General features: G+C 47.0%; 1 protein-coding gene across 3 annotated transcripts in view; it reads left to right on the top strand.

Moving 5' to 3' along the window:
• The window catches only part of Fbxw12 (F-box and WD repeat domain containing 12), a 30,621-nt gene extending 8,632 nt beyond the window's left edge, over nt 1–21,989 (top strand). Inside the window, exons 6-10 of one of the 3 annotated variants that reach the window (XM_052729829.1) lie at nt 338–496; nt 1,921–2,131; nt 3,661–3,839; nt 4,299–4,423; nt 18,671–21,989. In XM_052729829.1, coding sequence (XP_052585789.1) covers nt 338–496; nt 1,921–2,131; nt 3,661–3,839; nt 4,299–4,423; nt 18,671–18,740 — 744 coding nt within the window. In that variant the 3' untranslated portion in view covers nt 18,741–21,989. Of the gene's footprint in view, nt 1–337; nt 497–1,920; nt 2,132–3,660; nt 3,840–4,298; nt 4,424–7,899; nt 8,006–18,670 lie in introns of those variants that run through there. The other 2 variants (XM_052729828.1, XM_052729830.1) reach the window with 2 other exon arrangements.
• Nucleotides 21,990–22,307: the final 318 nt, after the last annotated feature.

The raw sequence follows: 22,307 nt of genomic DNA, 5'->3' as shown, positions 1-22,307 counted from the left end.
TCTGCACCACCTCTCGAGCCCCAGAAGGTCTCATTTTTTAAAAAGTTGTATTTTTAATTACTCGACTGTGTGTGGGTATGGGCATGTGAGTATAGGTGCCCACAAAGTCTAGAAGAGAGAGCTTTGGATCCCTTGGAGCCAGCAAGGGTGAGCCTCCCGAGGCAGGCACAGTACTTATCCACTGAGCTCTCTCTCTGTCCGGGCTCTGGAAAGTCTTACTCCATGGGATCATCCCAACCTCTCTGGGAGGCAGGCCAGTGCTTCTCAGAGCTGGTAGTGCCGCTTCCTTCATACTTCAAGTTTTCCTACTGATCAGCTGCTGGTCCTTTGATTTCAGGCAGGTGACATTTCCGGTAACCTCCACACATTCAGGATTCCCGACTTACACCTTATTTCTAGAGTCCATGTGTTTGAATTTGCTGTTAACCAACTCTACTGCTCTCCTCAGAGGAAATGGGTCTACCTGAATAAGAAGCACCCACATGTCTTGCCAAAGGTAGGTTTGTTCTAGCAACTTCAACTCCAGGGCAGGGAGAATCAAGGAAGGTCCAGCCCTCGGGGAGGACCAGGCAGACTGCTCCTTTCTCCTGAGCCCTACCACAAGCAGAAGTCATCCCCACGGTCAGGATGTAATACTCTGGGAAGCAGTCATGGCCAGTCCCAATGGCAAATGTCTGTTAGTGAAAAGTGTCCTTGAGGCCTGGTTCAGCCAAAGGCAGGTGGAATAAGGCTCCCTGGAAGCCTTCTTTACTTTGCTGGCCCTGAACTCACAGCAATCTTCCTGTCGCTGGACTACACTCCTATCTTCCCCAGGAATCCACCTCCAGTGCTGGATTTCAGACTCCTGCCGACATATGTTGGGAGGCCCTGCTGGTCACATGTTGCAGTCTATCATGGCCTGGCAGCTCTCTCCGAGCTCAGCACAATATGGAGGACACCTCCCCCCTCCCCGCTTACTCCACTCCCCACCCCCGTCCCCCCCAGTGAAGGCTTCCTGCTCTCTACCTAACCTTATTTGGAGGATAAGCAGGGATGCCTGACTTATCTCAGGTGTGACCCTTGACAGCTCCCCCACAGAAGCCTTCCCCCCTGCCCATATGGTAATCAGACATGGTGTTAGAGCTTTATGATAGGACCCTGCTGCCACATTTGGAGTCTTCTGAAAGGAGCATGCTGTTTAATGCAAATTGGGTGATGCCCCAGCCACTGCCCCTATCCTGTATATTTCCTTTACTCTAAAATAAAGCTGAGCTGTAACACTGAAGCAGTCTCCAGGAAGGCTATTTCTGTCTTGCTCACAGGCGGGACAAGGCCCTGCTTACCGCTTCTGCCCTTCTGGCCCAGTGACCAATGGATCGTGGGGAAAAAAGAGGATCTACACATACCCAGTGCTCTTCATACTCCATTCCCTCTTTACTCCCTGCTCTCTGGTGCCTAGCTCACAGGTACTGTGAGGCAGATGGTCTGCTCCAAGGCCAAGTACTTCCTCAGGGCCCATGCATATTTATTTGCTTTTGTACATTGCTGTACTTTCAGAGCCAGCCTGGGTTACAGTAAGGCAGTCTCAATGCCTCATTTAAAAAAATCAAATCAAATCAAACAGCCCTGGACTAGTCCTCTGCACAGAAAACGTGTACTTCTGTCTGATGAGGAGTCCGTTGTGGGGGGATGACTGAGCTGCCCTTTGACCTGGGTCAGGGACTCCATTCTCTTTCTGTCTCAGAAAATGGCGGGAGAGACAGGAAGACGTGAGCTCCTCGTACATTAAGTGGAGGCAGTGAGTGCTCAGCCCTGTCTGCAGTGAAGGACAGAGGCAGCCGCACATGTACTTCTTCCTAAAGTCCCGGGCCTTGAGTTGCAGGGGTGCCAGAGGCTCAGCATTCCTCTTCACTGAGGACCCACACAATGCTCTCTCTGCAGGTGTTTCTCATGAACAGCTTACTGAGGCCATCGGAATACCCCACCCCTGTGTGGACCATTATCAACTATACATTAAGCTTCAAAGCCTTCTGGACCCCGCGGAGGGAAGACAGGATAACGTTGCTGTCCCAGAGGGGGCCCCGTAAAGTCTCGAGATTTGTCACGTTTGATATAGAACTGGAAAGGACCGAGAACGGAGTAAACGCTAAAGGTAAACCTCACCACCTTAGAAATTTCTCAAGCCGAGCATGATGGCACATGTCCCAAATCAGGAGACTGAGGCTGAAAAGCTTCATAGAGGGTGCCGTCTCAGAAACAAAGATCAGTCTGGTGAGATGGCTTAGCATGTGCACATTCATGCACGCAGATACACACACACACACACACACACACACACACACACACACACACTAATGATAGTTAAAAAATAAATAAATAAAAAAGGCCAACGCTGATGCACACCTTTAATCCCAGCACTCTGGAGGCAGAGGCAGGTGGATGTCTGTGAGTTCGAGGCCAGCCTGGTCTACAAAGCAAGTTCCAGGACAGCCAGGGCTGTTACACAGAGAAACCCTGTCCCAAAAAACAAAACAAAACCAAAAAAAGCCTGTATTACGAGATTGGCGCAAAAAAAAAAAAAAAAAAAGGGCTTAGAGCAGTGGTTCTCAACCTGTGGGTCATGACCCTTTTAACAAACTTCTATCTCAAAATATTTACATTATGACCGCAAACTTAGTTATGATGCAGCAGTGAAAATGACTTTATGGGGTCCCCACAACATGAGGAACTGTATTAAAAGGTCACAGTGGCCGGGCGGTGGTGGCGCACGCCTTTAATCCCAGCACTTGGGAGGCAGAGCCAGGCGGATCTCTGTGAGTTTGAGGCCAGCCTGGGCTACCAAGTGAGTTCCAGGAGAGGCGCAAAGCTACACAGAGAAACCCTGTCTCGAAAAACCAAAAAAAAAAAAAAAAGGTCACAGTGTTAGGAAGGTTGAGAAACAGTGGCTTAGAGATAGGATGAAGCCTGACAATTTCATTTAATTCCTGGGGTCCCACATGGTGGAAGGAGAGAACTACGTTCCTCAAGGTGTCCCCTGACCTCCACATGTGTGCTCGTGACATGAACACCTACACAAACATAATAATCATGTAAAAACAGTTTTTAAAAGAAACTCTATTTTCTCCTCTCCCACAAGTACTCATATTAAGCCACAAGTGCATGCTTTGTTTTGTTTTTTGAGATAGGGTTTCTCTATAGCCCTGGCTGTGCTGCTCACACTGTAGATCAGGCTGGCCTCGAACTCAGAGATCCACTAGACTCTGGGATTAAAGGCATATGTCACCTTGTGGTGATGCAAGTCTTTGTAATGGGGGCAGAAGGGCTCCTTAGCTAAAAGTGAATGCCTGTTTGTGGTGACATCACCTGGTCACTACTCTACCCTGCTCAAACATGTTTCCATTTCTATTACGGGTTAGGGACTGGGTTCTAATGTCCTTCCCCAGTACAGGTGTCTTTCCAATGCTTGAGCTATTACTGATTGTCCACACTGTCACTGCGTCATAGCCTGTCTTTCCATGGTCGAGGACATGGTCAGTCCACTGGACTGTCTTCATGGTCTCTTACCAGACTAGAGTCCCGTGGAAGTAGGGGTATGCTTTTCACTCAGCATTAAGAATTTTGCTCTGACTTAAATGATTCAAAAATTGCCTATGTATTTTGTGTGTGTTTTGTATGGAACAGCACGTCTAGTAGCAAGCTTCAGGTTGCCAAACGACATAGAGACCCCAGAATGGATGGGAGTCAGTGATAAGGATGTGATTGTGTGTTCAAGTGGGACATCTCTATTAGTCTACAATATGAATGGCTTCCAGCTGCAGAGATTTCAAGACCACCCAGCAGAGATCATGAGATTACTGGTGGTATGTTTGGGATGCTTCCTTTCCAGGATTTTTTCTTTGTTTGTTTTTAATTTTTTTTATTTCTTTCAAGACAGGGTTTCTCTGTGTAGCCCTGGTTGTCCTGGAACTCGCTTTGTAGACCAGGCTGGCCTCGAACTCACAGACATCCACCTGCCTCTGCCTCCAGAGTACTGGGATTAAAGGCATATGTTACCAGCACATGGCTAAATTTACATTTTTTTAACTTATTACTGTTAAGGTGTGTGCGTGTGCATGAATGTGCATGTGCAGAGGCTGGAAGCCAACTTTCTGGAGTTAGTACTCTCTCCTTCCACCCTTACGTGGGCTCCAGGAATGGGGCTCAGAGCGCCAGGCTTGCTCAGCAAAGGCCTTTACCTGATGGGCCGCCTCATTGGCCCTTTCCCTGTATTTTGATCCGATCTTGACTCCTGTCCACTCACATCTGGGTGTCTTTTGAAGGATCCTCTCCATGTCATTGTCACATACATTGATGGCTCTTTGGAGGTATACATGTGGGAGGAGAGTAGTCCATACCTCAAGAAGTGTTACCACCTACAAAACCCGAGACACATGGGGCGACAAAGGTAAGCTCTGCTTTTCGACTTAAATTTTACCTTAATTAAAAAAGAAACCGTTGCATAAAAATGCATTTTTTTTAAAAAAGAAAAAATGTACTTTCTGTAAAAAGGTCTGACTGGGTTTAATATCCCAGCATCACATAAAACCAGGTATTGTGCTGTGTGTGTGTGTGTGTGTGTGTGTGTGTGTGTGTGTGTGTGTGTGTATGTGTGCACAGGAGGATTGGGAAGTTCAAGGTCATCGTCGGCTGCTTAGGGAGTTTGGGAGCCAATCTGGGTTAATTGCAAAACCATCTCAAAGAAAATGAGAATTAGCAAAGCATAACACACACCTTTGATCCCGGCACTGGGAGGCAGAGGCAGATGGATCTTTTGTCAGTTCCAGGCCAGCCTGGGCTACATATCCAGTCCCAGGACAGTCGGGGCTATATAGAAAGACTCTGTCTTTAAAAAGAAAGCCAGGCAGTGGTAGTGCACTCCTTTAATCCCAGCACCTGGGAGGCAGAGGCAGGTTGATCTCTGAGTTCAAGGCCAGCCTGGTCTAAAAAGTGAGTTCCAAGACAGCCAGAGCTGTTACACAGAGAAACACCCTGTCTCAGGAAAAGAGAGAGAGAGAAAATTGATAGTTCTTGTGATCTTGGCACATACAGTACAAGTGAGGAGACTGTGCCTTCAGAGGCCCTTGGCGGGGTGGACTCTGAGTTCAGTCCCCACTTGGGTTGTTTCATTCATGAGTTGTCTTTATCTCCATTCGGTTAATAGTTCCCTTGAGTTGTACTTATCTTCATCCAAACTGTTTTCAGTGAGCAAGGTGGGGCGGCGGTACACGCCCCAATCCCAGCACTGAGGCAAGTTTTGATTGCAAGTTTTAGGCCATCTTGGACAATTTAGTGAAACACCCCCACCCCACCCCCAATCTCCAAAAGAGGAGGGGAAAAATTTGCCTTGAATTGTTTTGGTTTTTTTTGTTTTTGTTTTTGTTTTTCGAGACAGGATTTCTCTGTGTAGCCCTGGCTGTCCTGGATCTCACTCTGTAGACCAGGCTGGCCTCAAACTCAGAGATCCACCTGCCTCTGCCTCCTGAGTGCTGGGATTAAAGGTGTAGGCCACTGCCGCCCAGCCCAGAGTACATTTTCAACAAGGGTCAACAGCACGTGACAATTTATCAATATAATTTATATTACATGTATGACTTAAAGATATTTCTCCTTCTGGTTATGGTAGCACACACCTATAATTGTAGTACTCAGGAAACTAAGGTAAAAGGATTACCTCAAGTTTGAAACCAGCCTGGACTACATTCAAATTCAATGCTAACCTGGGCTATATAGTGAAACCTTACTTCAAAAGATTTTTTTTCCACTCTGTGGAGTTTCTCTTCATTCTCTTGGGTTTTTGGGTTTTTTGTTTATATGGCAATGCCATTCTGCTTTGATCATAGTAGCTTTGTGTGACGTGTTTTAAGATCTGGTATTGTGATACCTCTAGTTGTTTTGGTTCAGAAGGCCTTCGCTATTTAAAGTGTGTGTGTGTGTGTGTGTGTGTGTGTGTGTGTGTGTGTGTGTGTGTATGTGTTGTTTTGAAATATCTTGCTGGGCGGTGGTGGCGCGCACCATTAATCCCAGCACTCGGGAGGCAGAGGCAGGCAGATGTCTGTGAGTTTGAGGCCAGCCTGGTCTACAAAGCAAGTTCCAGGAAAGGTGCAAAGCTACACAGAGAAACCCTGTCTCAAAAAACAAACAAACAAAAAAAAAAGAAAGAAAAAGAAATATCTTGTATACCTCAGGCTGGCCTTGAACTTGCTGTGTAGCCAAGGATAGCCTAAATCTTTATCTAAAGCTTGCCTTGAACTCCTGATCCTTCTGCCGCACTCAGTATCAGTCTTTTAATTGGTATTAGTTTATTCTCTCAGTGTTTGGAAAGGGCTTTACTATGTCCTTCTGCCTTCTGGGATGTGCTGAGAGAGCTATTGTCACTGGAGTCTGTCATTCTGTAGATCCAGGTGTGATCCAGATGTAATGTCCCTGTGATTCCAGGTTTTTTGTTGACTGTCATGTGCTGTTCCCCCTCTCCCTCCCCCCACTCCCACAACAGGGTCTCTTTGTAGTCCTGGCTGTCCTGGAACTCACTCTGTAGACCAGGCTGACCTCGAACTCTGAGACCTGCCTCCTCTGCCTTTGCAGTGCTGGGATTAAAGGTGGGTGCCACTACTGCCCAACTTCTGTTCAGTTTTTTTTTTTTAAGGTTTTGTTATGTATTCAGTGTTCTACCTGCATGTAGCCTGCAGGACAGAAGAGGGCACCAGATCTCATTACAGATGGTTGTGAGCCACCACGTGGTTGCTGGGAATTGAACTCAGGACCTCTGGAAGAGCAGCCAGTGCTCTTAACCTCTGAGCCATCTCTCCAGGCCCTTTTGTTCAGTTTTCAGAAATTTGGTTATGGTGTATCTAGTGTGGATGTTTGAAATTTAATGTGTTTGGGCTGGATCAGCTTTTGACTACGTGAATTTCCCAATTTGGGGAAGGCATTTTGTCTTTCTTGTGCTGGGGGAGTGAATGCCCGGCCTTGCACATGTAAAGTATGAGTTCTGCTAATGAACTTTACCCAAAACTTTAGGGAGTTGTTCTGTGTTCTCAACATACCTGGTAAAGGGAGGGAGGGGGGGATTGTTGCCATTTTTACTCACCTTCGTGCAGAGAACGAGGTGGATGACGGGCCAGGAGCAGGAGAGCTGTGGACCTGGATTGGCCCAGGGCAGGTCTGACATTTATGAGCTCCTGAGAGAGCAGAGTAAATGTGCCCCTCATTAATAAGTAATGAGAATGATTTTCAGGCCTGTGCCCTACCATCTGCATATCACCTAATGGGAAGGAAGGTGTTGCTGCTTTTGCTATATTCACTTTGAGTAGACCAAGTATGGCCAAGGTGGCAGAACTCAATCTTAAATTAATTCATAAATTAAAAGTCTTTTTTTGTTTGTTTGTTTGTTTGTTTTTGAGACAAGATTTCACTATGTAGCCTAGACTAACCTCAAACTGCCTCAAACTCATGTCTATTCTCCTGCCTCAGTCTAAATTGATGTGATTTAAGGCATGTGGCATCACTCCAGGCTTAGATAACCTCTCAAGGACCCGAGAACTGTGGTAGAAGTCTATCACAGAAGGCTGGGACCAGCACTCACGCTGTGAATGGCAGTCTGCCTTTGCCAATGTGTGCAGTTACATAAAAATAACCTGAGACGGCTTAGCAGTTACGGTAACTGTCAGCAAGCCTGGCAACCTGAGCTGAGTCCCTAGAGCTTGCTTGGAAGGAGTGAACTGATTCCCACAGGTTATTCTCTAATGCACACACACACACACCATGAATAAATAAATAAATGCTTGAAAGTTTTGAGGAAGTAGGCATGTGACTAAAGAACCGTGATCAGCGGGTGCCCCCCCCATCTGTGCTCTGACATCTTGTTTGTTTTCCCCTTGGCAGCATGGCTCCCAAAACACTGTGCGATAATGTGAGCATAACTCGAGTGGTGACAAAAGGCCCCAGCTGCTGTTTTCTGATGGCATATGTTTTGAAAGTCTGCTCTTGAAAACTAATTGAATGGGCTGTGTGTCCTCGTCCTCACTATAATAAACCTCTGTTTGCAAGACCAGGCTGGTGATTTTAGCGCTGCTAAGAAGTGATGAGGCCAGATGTGGTGGTGCACACCTTAATACCAGCACCTAGGAGGCAGAGGCAGGCAGATCTGAGTTCGAGGCCAGCCTGGTCTATAGAGTGACCAAGGCTATGTCAGGAGACCCTATCTCTGAAACACAACCCATGGCTAGATGTACATGCAATTTGGCTGTGCTCTCTATCATTCTGTTGATTGTAAGGTTGACCAGGCTGTGTGGGCAGCTGTCCACCCCTCCATGCTTATCACTGCAGAAGCTGTGCTCAGATGAAGAGCATTGTTTTTCTGGATAAAAAAGCACCTTTTAAGCCAAGCAGTAGTGGAGGCAGGGGGATCTCTGAATTTAAGGCCAGCCTGGTCTACAAAACAAGTTCCAGGACAGCCAGGGTTACACAGAGAAACCCTGTCTTGAAAAAGAAAAAAAAGCCCCTTTGAAATTATTATTATTATTATTATTATTATTATTATTATTATTATTATTATTTATTTATTTATTTATTTTGGTTTTTCGAGACAGGGTTTCTCTGTGTAGCTTTGCGCCTTTTCCTGGATCTTGCGCTGTAGACCAGGCTGACCTCGAACTCACAGAGATCCGCCTGGCTCTGCCTCCCGAGTGCTGGGATTAAAGGCGTGCGCCACCACCGCCCGGCCCTATTTTTTATTTTTTGAGACTGTAATATGATTTTTCCATTTCCCCTTCTTCCTTCAAGCCTTCCCTTATACCCCCCCCTTGCTTTGCTCTCTTGAATTCTTAGCCTCTTTATTTCACACCATTTTTTAAAATTGGGGTGTATAAGCTGGGGATATGGCTCAGCAGTTAAGAGCACTTGTTGTTCTTCCAGAGGACCTGGGTTCAATTCCCAGCACCCACATGGCAGTTCACAATTGTCTAATTTCAGTTCCAGGGGATATGGTACCTTCACCCAGACATACATTCAGGCAAAACACCAATACACATACAAATAACTCTTAAAAAGAAATCAAAATAATTATTAAAAGCAGGGTGATGGTAGTGTATGCTTTTTTTTTTAAATTTATTATGTATATAGTGTTCTGCTTGCATATATCCGTTCAGGCCAGAAGAGGGCACCAGATCTCATTACAGATGGTTGTGAGCCACCATGTGGTTGCTGGGAATTGAACTCAGGACCTCTGGAAGAGCAGTCGGGGCTCTTAACCTCTGAGCCATCTCTCCAGCCCCGGTAGTGCATGCTTTTAATCCCAGCACTCAGGAGGTAGAGGCAGGTGGATCTCTGAGTTTGAGGCCAGCCTGGTCTACAAAACAAGTTCCAGGACAGCCAGGGCTACACAGAGAAATCCTGTCTTGAAGCCCTCCTCCCAAAAAAAGTTTAATTGGGCTTATGGATTTAGAGGATTAGAGTCAATATGGCAGAGCATGGAGGCAGGAACAGCTAAGGGCTCACATCTGGATCTGCAAATAGGAGGCAGAGGCTCACTGGGAATGGCACAAATCTTTTGAAACCTTAAAGCTCATAGTAACACACCTCCTCCAACAGGGCCACACCTCTTAATCCTTCCAAAATAGTTCCAACTAGGGACCAAGCATTCAAACAATTGAACGAGGGAGGGTACATTCTCATTCAAATTACCACACATACATACACACATGTATACACATTCACACCGGACACATACACACATGCACACCACACATACAACATACAAAAAGTCCATAGCTAAACCACTTGGGAGGTGAAAGCAGAGGAATCCTCAACTCCATGGTGATGAAAGCTAGCCTGGGTTATATGACACCCTGTCTCAAAAGAAATAAGGCCAAGTGACTAGAGAGGTGGCTTGGCAGTTAAGACTATGGCTGCCCTTCCAGATGACCCAGGTTCAATTCCCAGTACCCACAAGGCAGCTCACAACCGAAGTCCAGGTCCAGCGGACCCGATGTCCTCTTCTGGCCTCCAAGGGCCCCAAATGCTTCTGGTGCCCAGAAACACACTTAGGTAAAACAAGGCCCCTGGTGTCTAGGGAAGGATTGCATATGCCTGAAATCCCAGCACTCAGGAGGCTGAGCCTGATCACAGAGAGTTCAAGGCAGCCTGGACTATATAACAGAACCCTTAAATAAGGCTAAGGTGGCTAAAATGGAAGGGAAATTTTCTGAGTTGGGGAATGAAAATAATACAAAGTGAAAAAAGCAGGAAAACAATGTCTTCATAAAATTCTAAGGAATTTCATAATGAGATTCAGGATTTCTATCAAACTGGAGTTCATAATTGAACTCAGACACCAGACTCTTGGAAAAGTAATACTCCTGTAGATGAACTGAGGGGCCTCTTGCCATTGGAAAAGGGTGATGGTGGTGGCTGGCTCGGAGACTGAACAAAACCGGAAATGAAGGTTCAAACAATAAGGATGCCATTCTTGGCACCCGACATTGTCAGCTGAGGCCCAGCACGATAGGTATCATGAATTAATTTGAGGAAGGTTTTTTTTTGTTTGTTTGTTTGTTTTTTTGTTTATTTGTTTTTGGTTTTTCGAGACAGGGTTTCTCTGTGTAGCTTTGCGCCTTTCCTGGATCTTCCTCTGTAGACTAGGCTGGCCTCGAACTCACAGAGATCCGCCTGGCTCTGCCTCCCGAGTGCTGGGATTAAAGGCGTGCGCCACCACCGCCCGGCTTGAGGAAGGTTTTATGGAGAGATAATTGAAGCAAGGATTTCAAAACAAAAGCTGTGCCAGTGGCATGGCTCAGTGGGTAAGAAGAGTTCAAGCCTGACACCTTGAATGTTCAATCCTTGGAGCCCACATGGTGGAAAGAGATCTAACCCCTGAAGTTGCTCTCTGGGCTCCACGTGAGCTGACATGAGTGGAAGCGTTTGCCTGTGTTCACCACACACACAGACTGGCCTGAAAAGAATGCGAGAAGCCGCTGGGCGGTGGTGGCGCACGCCTTTAATCCCAGCACTTGGGAGGCAGAGCCAGGCAGATCTCTGTGAGTTCGAGGCCAGCCTGGGCTACCAAGTGAGTTCCAGGAAAGGTGCAAAGCTACACAGAGAAACCCTGTCTCGAAAAACCAAAAAAAAAAAAAAAAGAATGCGAGAAGCCACAGGCTGATGCCTATCGGGATCTTTGCTTCTATGTGGACATCCTTGTGGTCTAGCACACCTATGAAGTCCACTTCTGATCTAGAAGTCCAGGCCTGATCCGGGTTCTTCCTCACAAAAGCCCTGTCAGTTGGCACCTTCCAGTGGGAACTAATCACACCTTCCCCACCATGTGTGTTAATACTCTGCTAACATACAACACCGATGTGCATCAGGCTGTAGGAGCTGACTAAAGGAGACCTCTCATCTTCTCAATTCCCCAGAATGCCCTGGGACTTCATGATAGAGAATTAATCCATGCCATTCCCTTTATTAGAGCTCTTTGACAAGATACCACTTAGTGACATTTAAAGTCACTAAATAAATGGGGAGGAGCTGGAGAGATGGCTAAGCAGCTAAGAGCATTTGCTGACCTTACAGAGGACCTGGGTTCAATTCCCAGCACATGGCAGCTCACAGCCCCCTGTACCATCTGTAACTCCAGTTACGAGAGATCCAACACCCTCTTCTGGCTCCTCTGGCACAAGGCATGCACATGGTACACATATATTCAGACAGAAAACACTTTTCAACTTCAAAAAATAAGAACCACATATTCATAAAATTAACTTTTAAAAAAGGATCCTGACTTTAAAAAGTATAAATGGTTTAAAGCTTTGGATGTGAGCACGCTCATCTGTGAGTGTGCACAGGGAGGCCAGAGAGCAGAGTTGGTGTTTCCCTCCTTTGCCCTACATCTTTAAAAATTATCACTAAATAAAGAAAAAAAACCAATTATCATATTTGAGGGGTGGGGTACACGCATGCCACAGTGCGCATGTGGAAGTCAGGAGTAGGTTCTCTCCTACCTCTTGGGTCCCTGAGATCGAACCCAGGACCCAAGGCTTGGTGACAAGCACATTTACTGACCGAGCGGTCTTGCTAGCTCTCCACCTTTTTTTTTTTTTTCTTTTTTTCGAGACAGGGTTTCTCTGTGTAGCTTTGCGCCTTTCCTGGGACTCACTTGGTAGCCCAGGCTGGCCTCGAACTCACAGAGATCCGCCTGGCTCTGCCTCCCAAGTGCTGGGATTAAAGGCGTGCGCCACCACCGCCCGGCTTCTCCACCTTTTTTTTTTTGAGACGGGATGTCTCACTGAACTTGGAGCTCACCCTTTCCACTAGGCTGGCTGGCCAGCAAACCCCTAGAATCCATTTGTGTCCACCTCCACCCCCCACAGCTTGGTGTTATGGACACATACCTCTGTGCCTGGCTCTTACAAGGCTGGGGGGATCTGAACCCCTGCTTCACTTACTGAGCACTTTACTCGCTGAACCATCTCCCCAGCCCCAGACTTAACTAGTGCATTCTATACTGTAAACTTTCCACAGGGAAAGGCATCCTTATTTACGTAAACTTTGTGTCACAGGCACTTTGGGAACATCTGGACCTGTTCCTAACACACAAAAGAGTAAACTGTAGTCGTCTTTCCCTAGGCACGGAATTGGCTTCCATTATTTCAGTTACCCAAGGTAAACAATCTGAAAATCTTAAATGGAAAGTTCTGGAACTAGGCTGAGGATATGGCTTAGTGGTAAAGTACTTGTCTAGCATGCCCAGAACCCTGGATTTGATCCTTGTCAACACACCCCCACACACACCTATTCATAATATTTATAAATTTTAACATTTTTATACTGGAGGTTGGAGAGATGGCTCAGCAGTAAAGAACATTTGCATTCTTGCAGAGGACCTAGGTTCGATTCCCAACACCCACATAGTGGCTCACAACAGTCTATAACTCCAGTTTCATAGGTTCTGATCCAATGTCCTCTTCTGGCCTCTGTGGGCACTGCATGCATGTAGGCGAAAACATATATAAAATAATCTTTAACCTGCGAAGCACAGTGGCACACATTTTAAATCCCAGCAGCACTCAGGAGGTATAGGCAGGTGGATCTCTGTGAGTTTGAAGCCAGCCTGGTCTACATAGCAAGTTCCAGGACATCCAGGGCTATGTAGGGAAACCTTGTCTCAAACACAAAACAAAAAAATAAATCTTAAAAAATTATGCTGGGTTGGTGTAGAGGAACAAGCTTTTAATCCCAGCACTTGGGAGGCAGAGGCAGGTAGATCTCTGACTTCAAAGCTAGCCTGGTCTACACAGAGGAACTGTCTCAAACAGTAAAAACATACTATATTGGTTACTTTTCTTATCACTGTGACAAAATATCTGACAAAGCAACTTGAGGGACGTTTATTTGGGCGAACGTGTCGGGAGGCAAGTTCACCAAATGGAGTCACCATGGCAGGAGTGGGAAGAGGTTGGTCACAGTGTATCTGTAGTCAGGAAGCAGAGGTGAACACACTCTTGCTCCTTTGTTTAGTCGTCAGTAACCCCAGTTCATGGGATTGTGCTGCCTGAGTTCAGGGTGGGTCTCCCTCAGTTACACCTCTCTGGAAACAACCTCCTAGACTTGCCCAGAGGTGTGTCTCCTAGGTGATTCCAAATCCAGTCAGGCTGACCTTGGACATTAGCCACCACCTCCATCATTCTAAGCCGTGTGTTGAAAGCTTCCTTGGTTCCATCCAGGGCATGGATCATCCCTTTGTCCAATGTGTGTCCACTCTATACACTAACCATTCACTAGTCGCTTACTGCCTGCCTGCCTTCTGGGACAAACTGTCACACTGTATCAATCAGCACGAATGAACACAGCTGAGAGCATGGAAGAGAAGTGCCCTCATCAAACAAAAGAGATATGGGTTTATTCAGGGCTCCTGTACATATTCACACGGGAAGGCACTTAAGGGTCAGGCACATTCTTGAGTGCGCTCCATTTAAAGTCCTAACCCAGGAGACACAGACTCCTCCAGTCTGTATTTCTCAGTGAGTTCAGCTCAAGGAACACATGTTCAAAGGGTATGAAGGTAAACAAAAAGACATCTGCTTTTTTCCGAAGGGTTTTTGCTGAAACTAAAAGGACATTGTGAAGGCACCTGAAGGTGCCTGCCTTGCTTCATTGCTAACAGCAGGGCTGCTGGTGGGCAGCCTCCATTATGTGACTAACAAACCAGCTTTACTTTGCTCCAATTGGCTGGATTTTTTCCACATTTTGATTTGGTTTGAGGATGGTTTGGTAGTAGTGTTGAGATAGAACTCACTATGTGGCCCAACTTACTTTTGGGTACAATAATTCTCCTGCCTCAGCATGCTGAACGCCAAGGTTATAGCCAAGAGCAGCCATGCCCAGGTTGTCTTTCATTTAAAAAGCTTTAAAAGTATTTTAATTATGTATATGGGGGTGGCATATGCACATGATTCCAGGTGCCCTTGAGCCCAGACACTGATGAAGATCGGACACAGATCTGTAGTTACAGGTGGCTGTAAGCTTTACAGCTGGATGTGGGTGCTGGGAAACAAATTCATATTCTCTGGAACAGCAGTGTGTGTTCTTAATTGATGAGACATCTCTCCAGCCCCCTTAATTTTTTTTGGGGGGGACAGGGTTTTTCTGTGTAGCTTTTGGAGCCTGTCCTGGAACTCACTTTGTAGACCAGGCTGGCCTCGAACTCACAGAGATTCACCTGCCTCTGCCTTGTGAGTGCTGGGATTAAAGGTGTGCGCCACCAACGCTCGACTAAAATTTTTAATCACTTTTTTTATTGACTGGGGGCACACTTGCCATGGCACACATGTGAAAGTCAGAGGGCAACTCTTGAAAGTTGGTTTCCTCCTTTTACGACGTGGGTCCTGGGAATTGAACTCAGGTCATGAGTTTTGGTTGCAAGTACTTTTACCCTCTGAGCAGGTGAGCTGTCACATGCTCCATCTTTCTTCTTTTTTTTTTTTAAAAATAACAAAATTCTGCAGTGATAATTTAAATTTTCTAATTTTTCTAACTGTTGATTTCCTGTGAAATGGGATATAGATGAATGCTTTAGCCAGAAATGCTGATACATCTTGTATTTTTTTCCCAAGATTTATTTATTTTTTATGTATACAGTGTTCTGCCTGCATGTATGCCTTCAGGCCAGAAGAAAGCACCAGATATTATTATAGATGGTTGTGAGCCACCATGTGGCTGCTGGGAATTGAACTCAGGACCTTTGGAAGAGCAGCCAGTGCTCTTAGCCACTGAGCCGTCTCTCCAGCCCTCATCTTGTATTCTTTTGAGCATACTATAACATGTAGGGATTCAACTTGACCTGGCTGTAGCCATAGCCACTGTGGTCTGGTCTCCTCCCGTTGTTTCCCATTGGATGATAACTAAGCCAAACCATTGGGATAAGTGAAACTTTACACCAGGCACCTGGTGCCAGCAGTGCTAGGGACCGTCCCTGACATCTTTGAGATTAGCTTGAGAAAAGCAGGCATTAGCTTAAGTTGCGTTTGTCCTCACTCCATAAGCCCCGTTCCACTAGCACAGATTGTAGGGATCCACTGGTCTTGCTGCCACCCAGAAACATGCTTCTGCAGGCAAGAAGTTCCCCAGCAAATGGCAGTCTGAAATCCTGGCTTGTCTGCCTCTTTCCTGGGTCTCCCGGCATTGGCAGCCTGTGCACACACCGTGCTATTCCCACGTGATGGCTATGCACCAGTAACTTAATACTGACTGCAGCCGCAGAAGGATCAGCAATTAGCCCTATTTAAGTTTATTACCTTGGGGTAGACCAGTTGCTCAAAGAATTGTGGACATTGTAAATGACATCAGTAGTCAATGTTTAAAAACAAGGCAAAGTAAGCTGGGCACGGTGGCACACACTTTCAATCCCAGCACTTGGGAGGCAGAGGCAGACCTCGGAGGTTCAGGACAGTCAAGGCTACACAGAGAAACTCTATCTGGAAACAAACAAGACAAGGCAAAGTGGTATGAAATGCCCTTCTGAACTTTGAAGGACCTAGAACTGGTATCTGCAGTTAGCTATTGTCTTGGTTAGAGTTATCTGGGAAAAGAGTGCCTCAGTTGAGAAAATGCCTCCATCAGACTGGCCTGTAGGCAAGACTATAAGGCATTTTTCTTGATTAATGATTGATGTGAAAGGGACCATCCCACTGTGGGTGGTGCTACCCCCACCTCCGTCCCCAGGGCAGTAGTCTTGAGTGACATAAGAAAGCAAGCTGAGCCGGGTGGTGGTGGCACACGCCTTTAATCCCAGCACTTGGGAGGCAGAGCCAGGCGGATCTCTGTGAGTTTGAGGCCAGCCTGGTCTACAGCACAAGATCCAAGGCACCAAAACTATATAGAGAAATCCTGTCTCAGGGGTGGGGTTGGGGGTGGGGGTGGAGGAAGCTGAGCAAGCTCATGGTACTGGTCTCCATGACCTGTTTCAGTTCCTGCCTCTAGGTTCCTGCCTTGGCTTCCCTGGTGATAGACTCTGTGACCTGTAAGCCAAATAAACGTCTTCTTCCCCAAGTTGCTTTTAGTTGTGTTTATCATAGACATAGAAACTTAACTGGGACAGCTGAGCAACTGTCTTCCCAGGGACTTTCCTGTGGCCATTTGAACTCTGAGAAGGATATTCTGAGAGCAGGGGTCTCCAGGTGGCTGGCACTCAGCAAATGCTTCTCCCCATAGCAAATGATAAGGAGACTTGGGTACCTCTGTGGTCTAAGACCTATCCTGACCTTGGGCTGTCTGTGTTGGAAAGGGTGTATGAGTTTTCTTTGGACAGCCTGCTGTTCTGTTGGCTGGGCCCAGAGGGAAAACAATTGTACCGACAAGTGAATAAAAACCAACCATTTTATTGAGCGGCCTTGACACTGCAAAAAAATCCCACCAAGAAGGTGGTGCTGGCACACGCCTTCAATCCCAGCACTCAAGAGGCAGGGGCAGGTAAATCTCTGAGTTCGAGGCCAGCCTGGGCTACGAAGCAAGTTTTAGGACAGCCAGAGCTGTTATACAGAGAAATCCTGTCTTGAGAACAAACAGAAATCCCACTTAATATAAAGCCAGATGCTTGTGTGCATTTGTGGGTTTGTTTGCTTTTTAAAGGGCAGGCAGGGCCACAGAGATGCCTGATCACTGGTTTTTCCACATGGTGGAAGAGAACACACTCTTTCAAGTTTTCTTCTGACCACATTCTGCTTAGAGCGCGAAGAAGCCACCCAGGCAAGGAACAAGGTGGTGCATGACAAAGAACTTTATTAATTGATGAACTAGCTCATCACAAAATGATCAGAGGACAATACTGCCAGGAATTGAATTTTCTAGAAACAGATGACTGGAGACTGGGTGGGCACCTTCTCATGGGTGAAGTCGGTGGCCAGGTATAAAGAACTGACCTCATCACTGTTCATAGATGTTTTTCAGTTCTGCAGATCTCAAGAAAAACAGTAATTATTCTCGCCAAAATGGTTATTTCTTCAGATTCTTCAGATTATTCTTACTGATTAGTTGTGCAGAGTTCCTGGCAGATTACACAGTAGACAGGCTAGAGCAGGTAGCTTCCTAGAGGCCCATGCCTGGTCCGCAAACACACAGTGGTGGTGCTTGCCCTTAGTCCCAGGACTTCGGAGGCAGAGGCAGGAGGATCTCTGAGTTCGAAGCCCGTCCGTTCTACAGAGTGAGTTCCAGGACAGCCAGGGCTACACAGAGAAACCCTGTCTCGAAAAACAAACAAACAAAGAAACAAACAAAAAACCCCACTTCACCTAATTACTGTGGAAGAGAAGTTAAATATGAAGTCAAGTGGAGTTAAATATGAAGTCAGGTGTACTAAAAGAGAGAGGAGGAGAAGGGGGGGAGGCAGGGAGGGGGAGAGAGAGAGAGAGAGAGAGAGAGAGAGAGAGAGAGAGAGAGAGAGAGAGAGAGAGAGGAGGATGAATTAGGTTTTAATGTTCTGTTTCAGGGTTACAAAATCAGCTTGTGGCAGGCCCTAAGAAGGGCTCCCGATGTAGTATGTGATGGGGACACTGACTGAGTCCCAGCGGGGACCCAGGTCTTCTGGTTCCCAGTTTTTGCCCTTCCATGTGACTGTACTACATCCCACCTCAGGGGAGGCCAGTGTGGAACTTACTCCTTCTGCACTCTCTCCTCCTCCTCCTCTTCCTCGTCTTCTGAGAAACCTGTGTGGAGTGGATCACCCAGCAGGCCTGGCCTCTGGGCAAGGAGAGCCTGGAGATGACCAGGCTTCTGCCCTTGCAATGAAAGCTTTCCCACGGTGACTTCTCTGGCAGGTGGTTAGGGTGTGACTTATCCAAGAGGGAGCTGAGGCTGAGTAGTCCCTTCTCTGTGTAACCACTGCCAAGTTGAAAGCCCAGTTCTTACGCGCTCGGTCCACAGGGCTTTCTACCAGGCCACCCTTCATCCAGGGCAGAGCTTCTGCCGGACCTATGACCACAGGCGCACATCCCGTGTGCCATTACACTCAAACACAATGAGGAGCCTGGGTGAGGCTGGGAGGAAGTGGCACTATACATGCCCGCATGTACCTCAGTGGGTGTGAGGCATGCAGGTGCACTGGCTTTCACATCTCAGGTGTGAATTCTTTGGCCCTGAGATGAAGCTGAGAACTTGTCTTCCACAGCCTGAAGCTTGGTGGGGTTGTCCTTGGATCACAGCCTGGAGAGACAGCACAGGGGCACCGCCAGCCATGAACGTTGGAACTTCCAAGGTCCTCCAGGTAGATTGTATGGCTCCTCCCAAGGAGAACCAGGGCATGGGGAGAGGGAGGGTCCTGAAAGCCAGGCGGCGTGGGGCCAGTTCCTCTATGGCAGGAAACACAGCCTTGCGCGGAGATCCTGCGGGTCACTCACAGAGCTGGCACGAGAGGTGCTCGGGTTGGTTGCACCGTTTGCCCCTTTTGTGGCTCTCCACCTGCTCTGCATCGCAGAGCCGCCCTGAAGCTTCAGATCTACTGAAAAGCCTGGCAAGTGGGAGGAGCAGCCTGGGTCATTATTTCCCAGCATCCTCCTGTAGCAGCCACCTGAAGTAGATGTGGTACCCGTGTAGTGTCTCCTTTAGCTACAGTCCCCCACGTATCCCAACTGCCTGTCCTTGCCTCTTCAAACTCAAGGCTGGTGACAGCTGTCCCATCTCTAATACGCTGAGACCTGGACTGATGACAGCTATAATTCACACCCCCTCACTGGCTTCTCTAATGCCCACCATCTGTTAAGCAGGGCTCTGGACAAACTCTTTCTTGGTACATGCCATAATGCCCTGCCTGGACTTGGACCAATCTAGTAGTTATTGTTTCCTCATTAAATCCTTCCAGATGCCAGCATAAGATGTAACCCAACACAGGACAGTCCTTGCCATGCGCCAGAATGCTGCTTCTCTCCTCTAATGATACCCAGCTACTCAGGGAAGTGAAATTAGAGCCCGGGTCCCTTGCCTCCCATTTCAGGGCTCCAGTCACTCTGCAGCCCAGGGCGTGGGCCTTGTATCTGGGAAGGCAGTAAAGTCGGGGTGGAGGGAAGGTGGAAGGAAGAGGGGCCTGATTCTCCCTCCTGGTAGCAAATATTCACCACAGCAGCAAAGCATCCTGGCATCACCAACCTACCAGATCACAAGCAGGTGTCAGCTTCCCTGCCCCCTACAGCCGTAGCAAGCAGTTGCAGGCTGGAAGCAACTGCGGGGGGCCCCTTCTGTTGGCGACTAACCTCCAACTTCTTTCTCCACCCTCCCAACAGCACACAATCACTACCACTGTCGACCCACAATGGTTTTTTCCTACTGGCTTCTCACTGCTACTACTCTCATTTTCTGTCCTTAAATGTAGCTTGCTTTCAACCTAGAGTCTGGAGCTTGACTTCGGCACTAGAGTCCACTGTGATTATGTGTAGATGTTTGTGTCTACATGTACACCTGAGTTCAGGTGCTCACAGAGGCCAGAGGTGTCAGTCACATCTGGAGCGGCAGTTACAGATGGTTGTAAGTCACCTAATATGGGGGCTGAGGACCAAACTACAACAGCTAAGTGCTTTTAACCGCGGAGTCATCTCAATTCCACACTATGGCCAGACGATGGCAGTGTGAAGCCAGACCCCAGCAGTGGGATGGCACATTCCTATTTCTGCAGGTTCTTTGTGGAGTGGATAGCCCAGCCTCAGGAACACATCAGCCAGATAATCTAAGCACTTGGGAAGAGGATCTCTCCCTCACCCATCCATCTTGCAGCCAAGGAAGAAATCACACAGATACCTTTTCCTTCAATTTCTGGTAAGTTTGGAATGGGATAAACTATCAGATCCTCGTTTTTTTGTTTGTTTTTTGTTTTTTGAGAAAAGATCCCTGTCTACCCATAACTGGCTTATAATTCACTGTGTAGGGACTGAAGAGATGGCTCAGTGGTTATGAGCATTGGCTGCTCTTTTAGAGGACCTAGGTTCAGTTCCCAGCACCCACACGGCAGCTCACAACTGTCTGTTAACTCAAGTTCCAGTGGATCTGACTCCTTCACAAAGACATGTAGGTCAAACACCAATCCATATAGAAATTAAAATAGACCAGGCTGGCCTGGAACTTGGAGGGATTCTCCTATCTCTGCCCCCAAGTGCTGAGATTACAGGTATAGCACAGCACTATGCCTGGCAAAAACAGAAAACTTTTTTTTTTTTTTTGGTTTTTCGAGACAGGGTTTCTCTGTGTAGCTTTGCGCCTTTCCTGGTACTCGCTTTGGAGACCAGGCTGGCCTCGAACTCACAGAGATCCGCCTGCCTCTGCCTCCCGAGTGCTGGGATTAAAGGCGTGCGCCACCACCGCCCGGAAGAAAACTTTTTAAAATAAATAATGAGCCGGACGGTGGTGGCACACTACTTTAATCCCAGCACCGGGGAGGCAGAGGCAGGGAGATCCGAGTTCCAGGACAGTCAGGGCTACACAGAGAAACCCTGTCTTGAAAAACAAAAACAATGAGTTTTGCCTACATGGTTCTACACCATGTGTGTGTGCCTGGTGCCCATAGAGGCCAGAAGGTAATGTTGGATCTCCTAGGCCGAGAGTTATAGACAGTTCTGAGCTACCATATGGGTGCTAGGAATAAAATCTGGGTCCTCTGCAGAAAACTTCTGAGCTCCAGTCAGGCCTGGTGGCACTGAGCTGTAATAATCTCTGTCCTTGGGAGGCTGAGGCAGGGGTGTAACCGCAAAAATCAGGCTAACCTAGGCAGAGACCCTTTCTCAAAAAAACCTAAGTGTAGATACAAGAATTTACCACGACTTGTAATCATGTGCATTCGTGTCATGGGAAAGCGTGTGTGAGTGAAAAGTGCCCACAGAGGACAGAAGAGGACATCAGATCCCCTGGAAATGGAATTACAGCTGTGAACCACCTAATGTGGGTACCCAGGAACTGAACTCAGGTCCTCTGGAAGAGCAAGTGCTCTTAATCACTACACTGTCTTTCCAGCCCTTTATTTTTGACACAGGATCTTGAAAACAGATGAAGCCATGAACCCATGCCTTATCTGACCGAGGTGGTTTGGATGTGTGCTTTTTAACGTGTTCTCCAACGGCAGCCTGATAACAGACACTAGCAGGCATTACTGCCCAAGAGAAAAGACCAGGTAGTTCTATGCTGTGGCCCAGCACAGTCCAGACTCAGGACACCAGTCAACAGTCTCAAGTGTTTTGGTCCCTTCCCAAGGTTCAAGTGACCTTCAAAGTGACCTTGGTACTAATCAGCACAGGTCCAGATGTTACACCCACAAGTGCCATTCTTCTGTTTAAAAAAATATATATTAAAAAAATATAGCCGGGCGGTGGTGGCGCACGCCTTTAATCCCAGCACTCGGGAGGCAGAGCCAGGCGGATCTCTGTGAGTTCGAGGCCAGCCTGGACTACCAAGTGAGTTCCAGGAAAGGCGCAAAAGCTACACAGAGAAACCCTGTCTCGAAAAACCAAAAAAAAAAATAAAAAAATAAAAAAATAAAAAAATAAAAAAATATAATGTGCTGGGTGTGGTGATGTACACCTTTAGTTCCAGCACTCAGGAGGCAGAGTCTGACTCTGAATTCAAGGCCAGGCTGGTCTACATAGCAAGTTCTGGGCCAGCCAGGGAGAACTAGTGAGCCCCTGTCTTAAATAATTAAAAAAAATATATATATATATTATATATATGTGTACACTATATATATGCTATATATATACAACTATATAACTATATACATAAAATTATCTGGACAATCACTCCAATATTTACGTTGGGGAAAGTGAGAAACA

Source organism: Peromyscus californicus, unplaced genomic scaffold (genome assembly GCF_007827085.1).
Source record: "Peromyscus californicus insignis strain IS unplaced genomic scaffold, ASM782708v3 Scaffold_11__1_contigs__length_118956290, whole genome shotgun sequence".
Taxonomy (NCBI): Eukaryota; Metazoa; Chordata; class Mammalia; order Rodentia; family Cricetidae; genus Peromyscus; species Peromyscus californicus.
The sequence above is the reverse complement of the archived record's forward strand: the minus strand, read 5'-3'. Positions and strand labels throughout refer to the sequence as shown.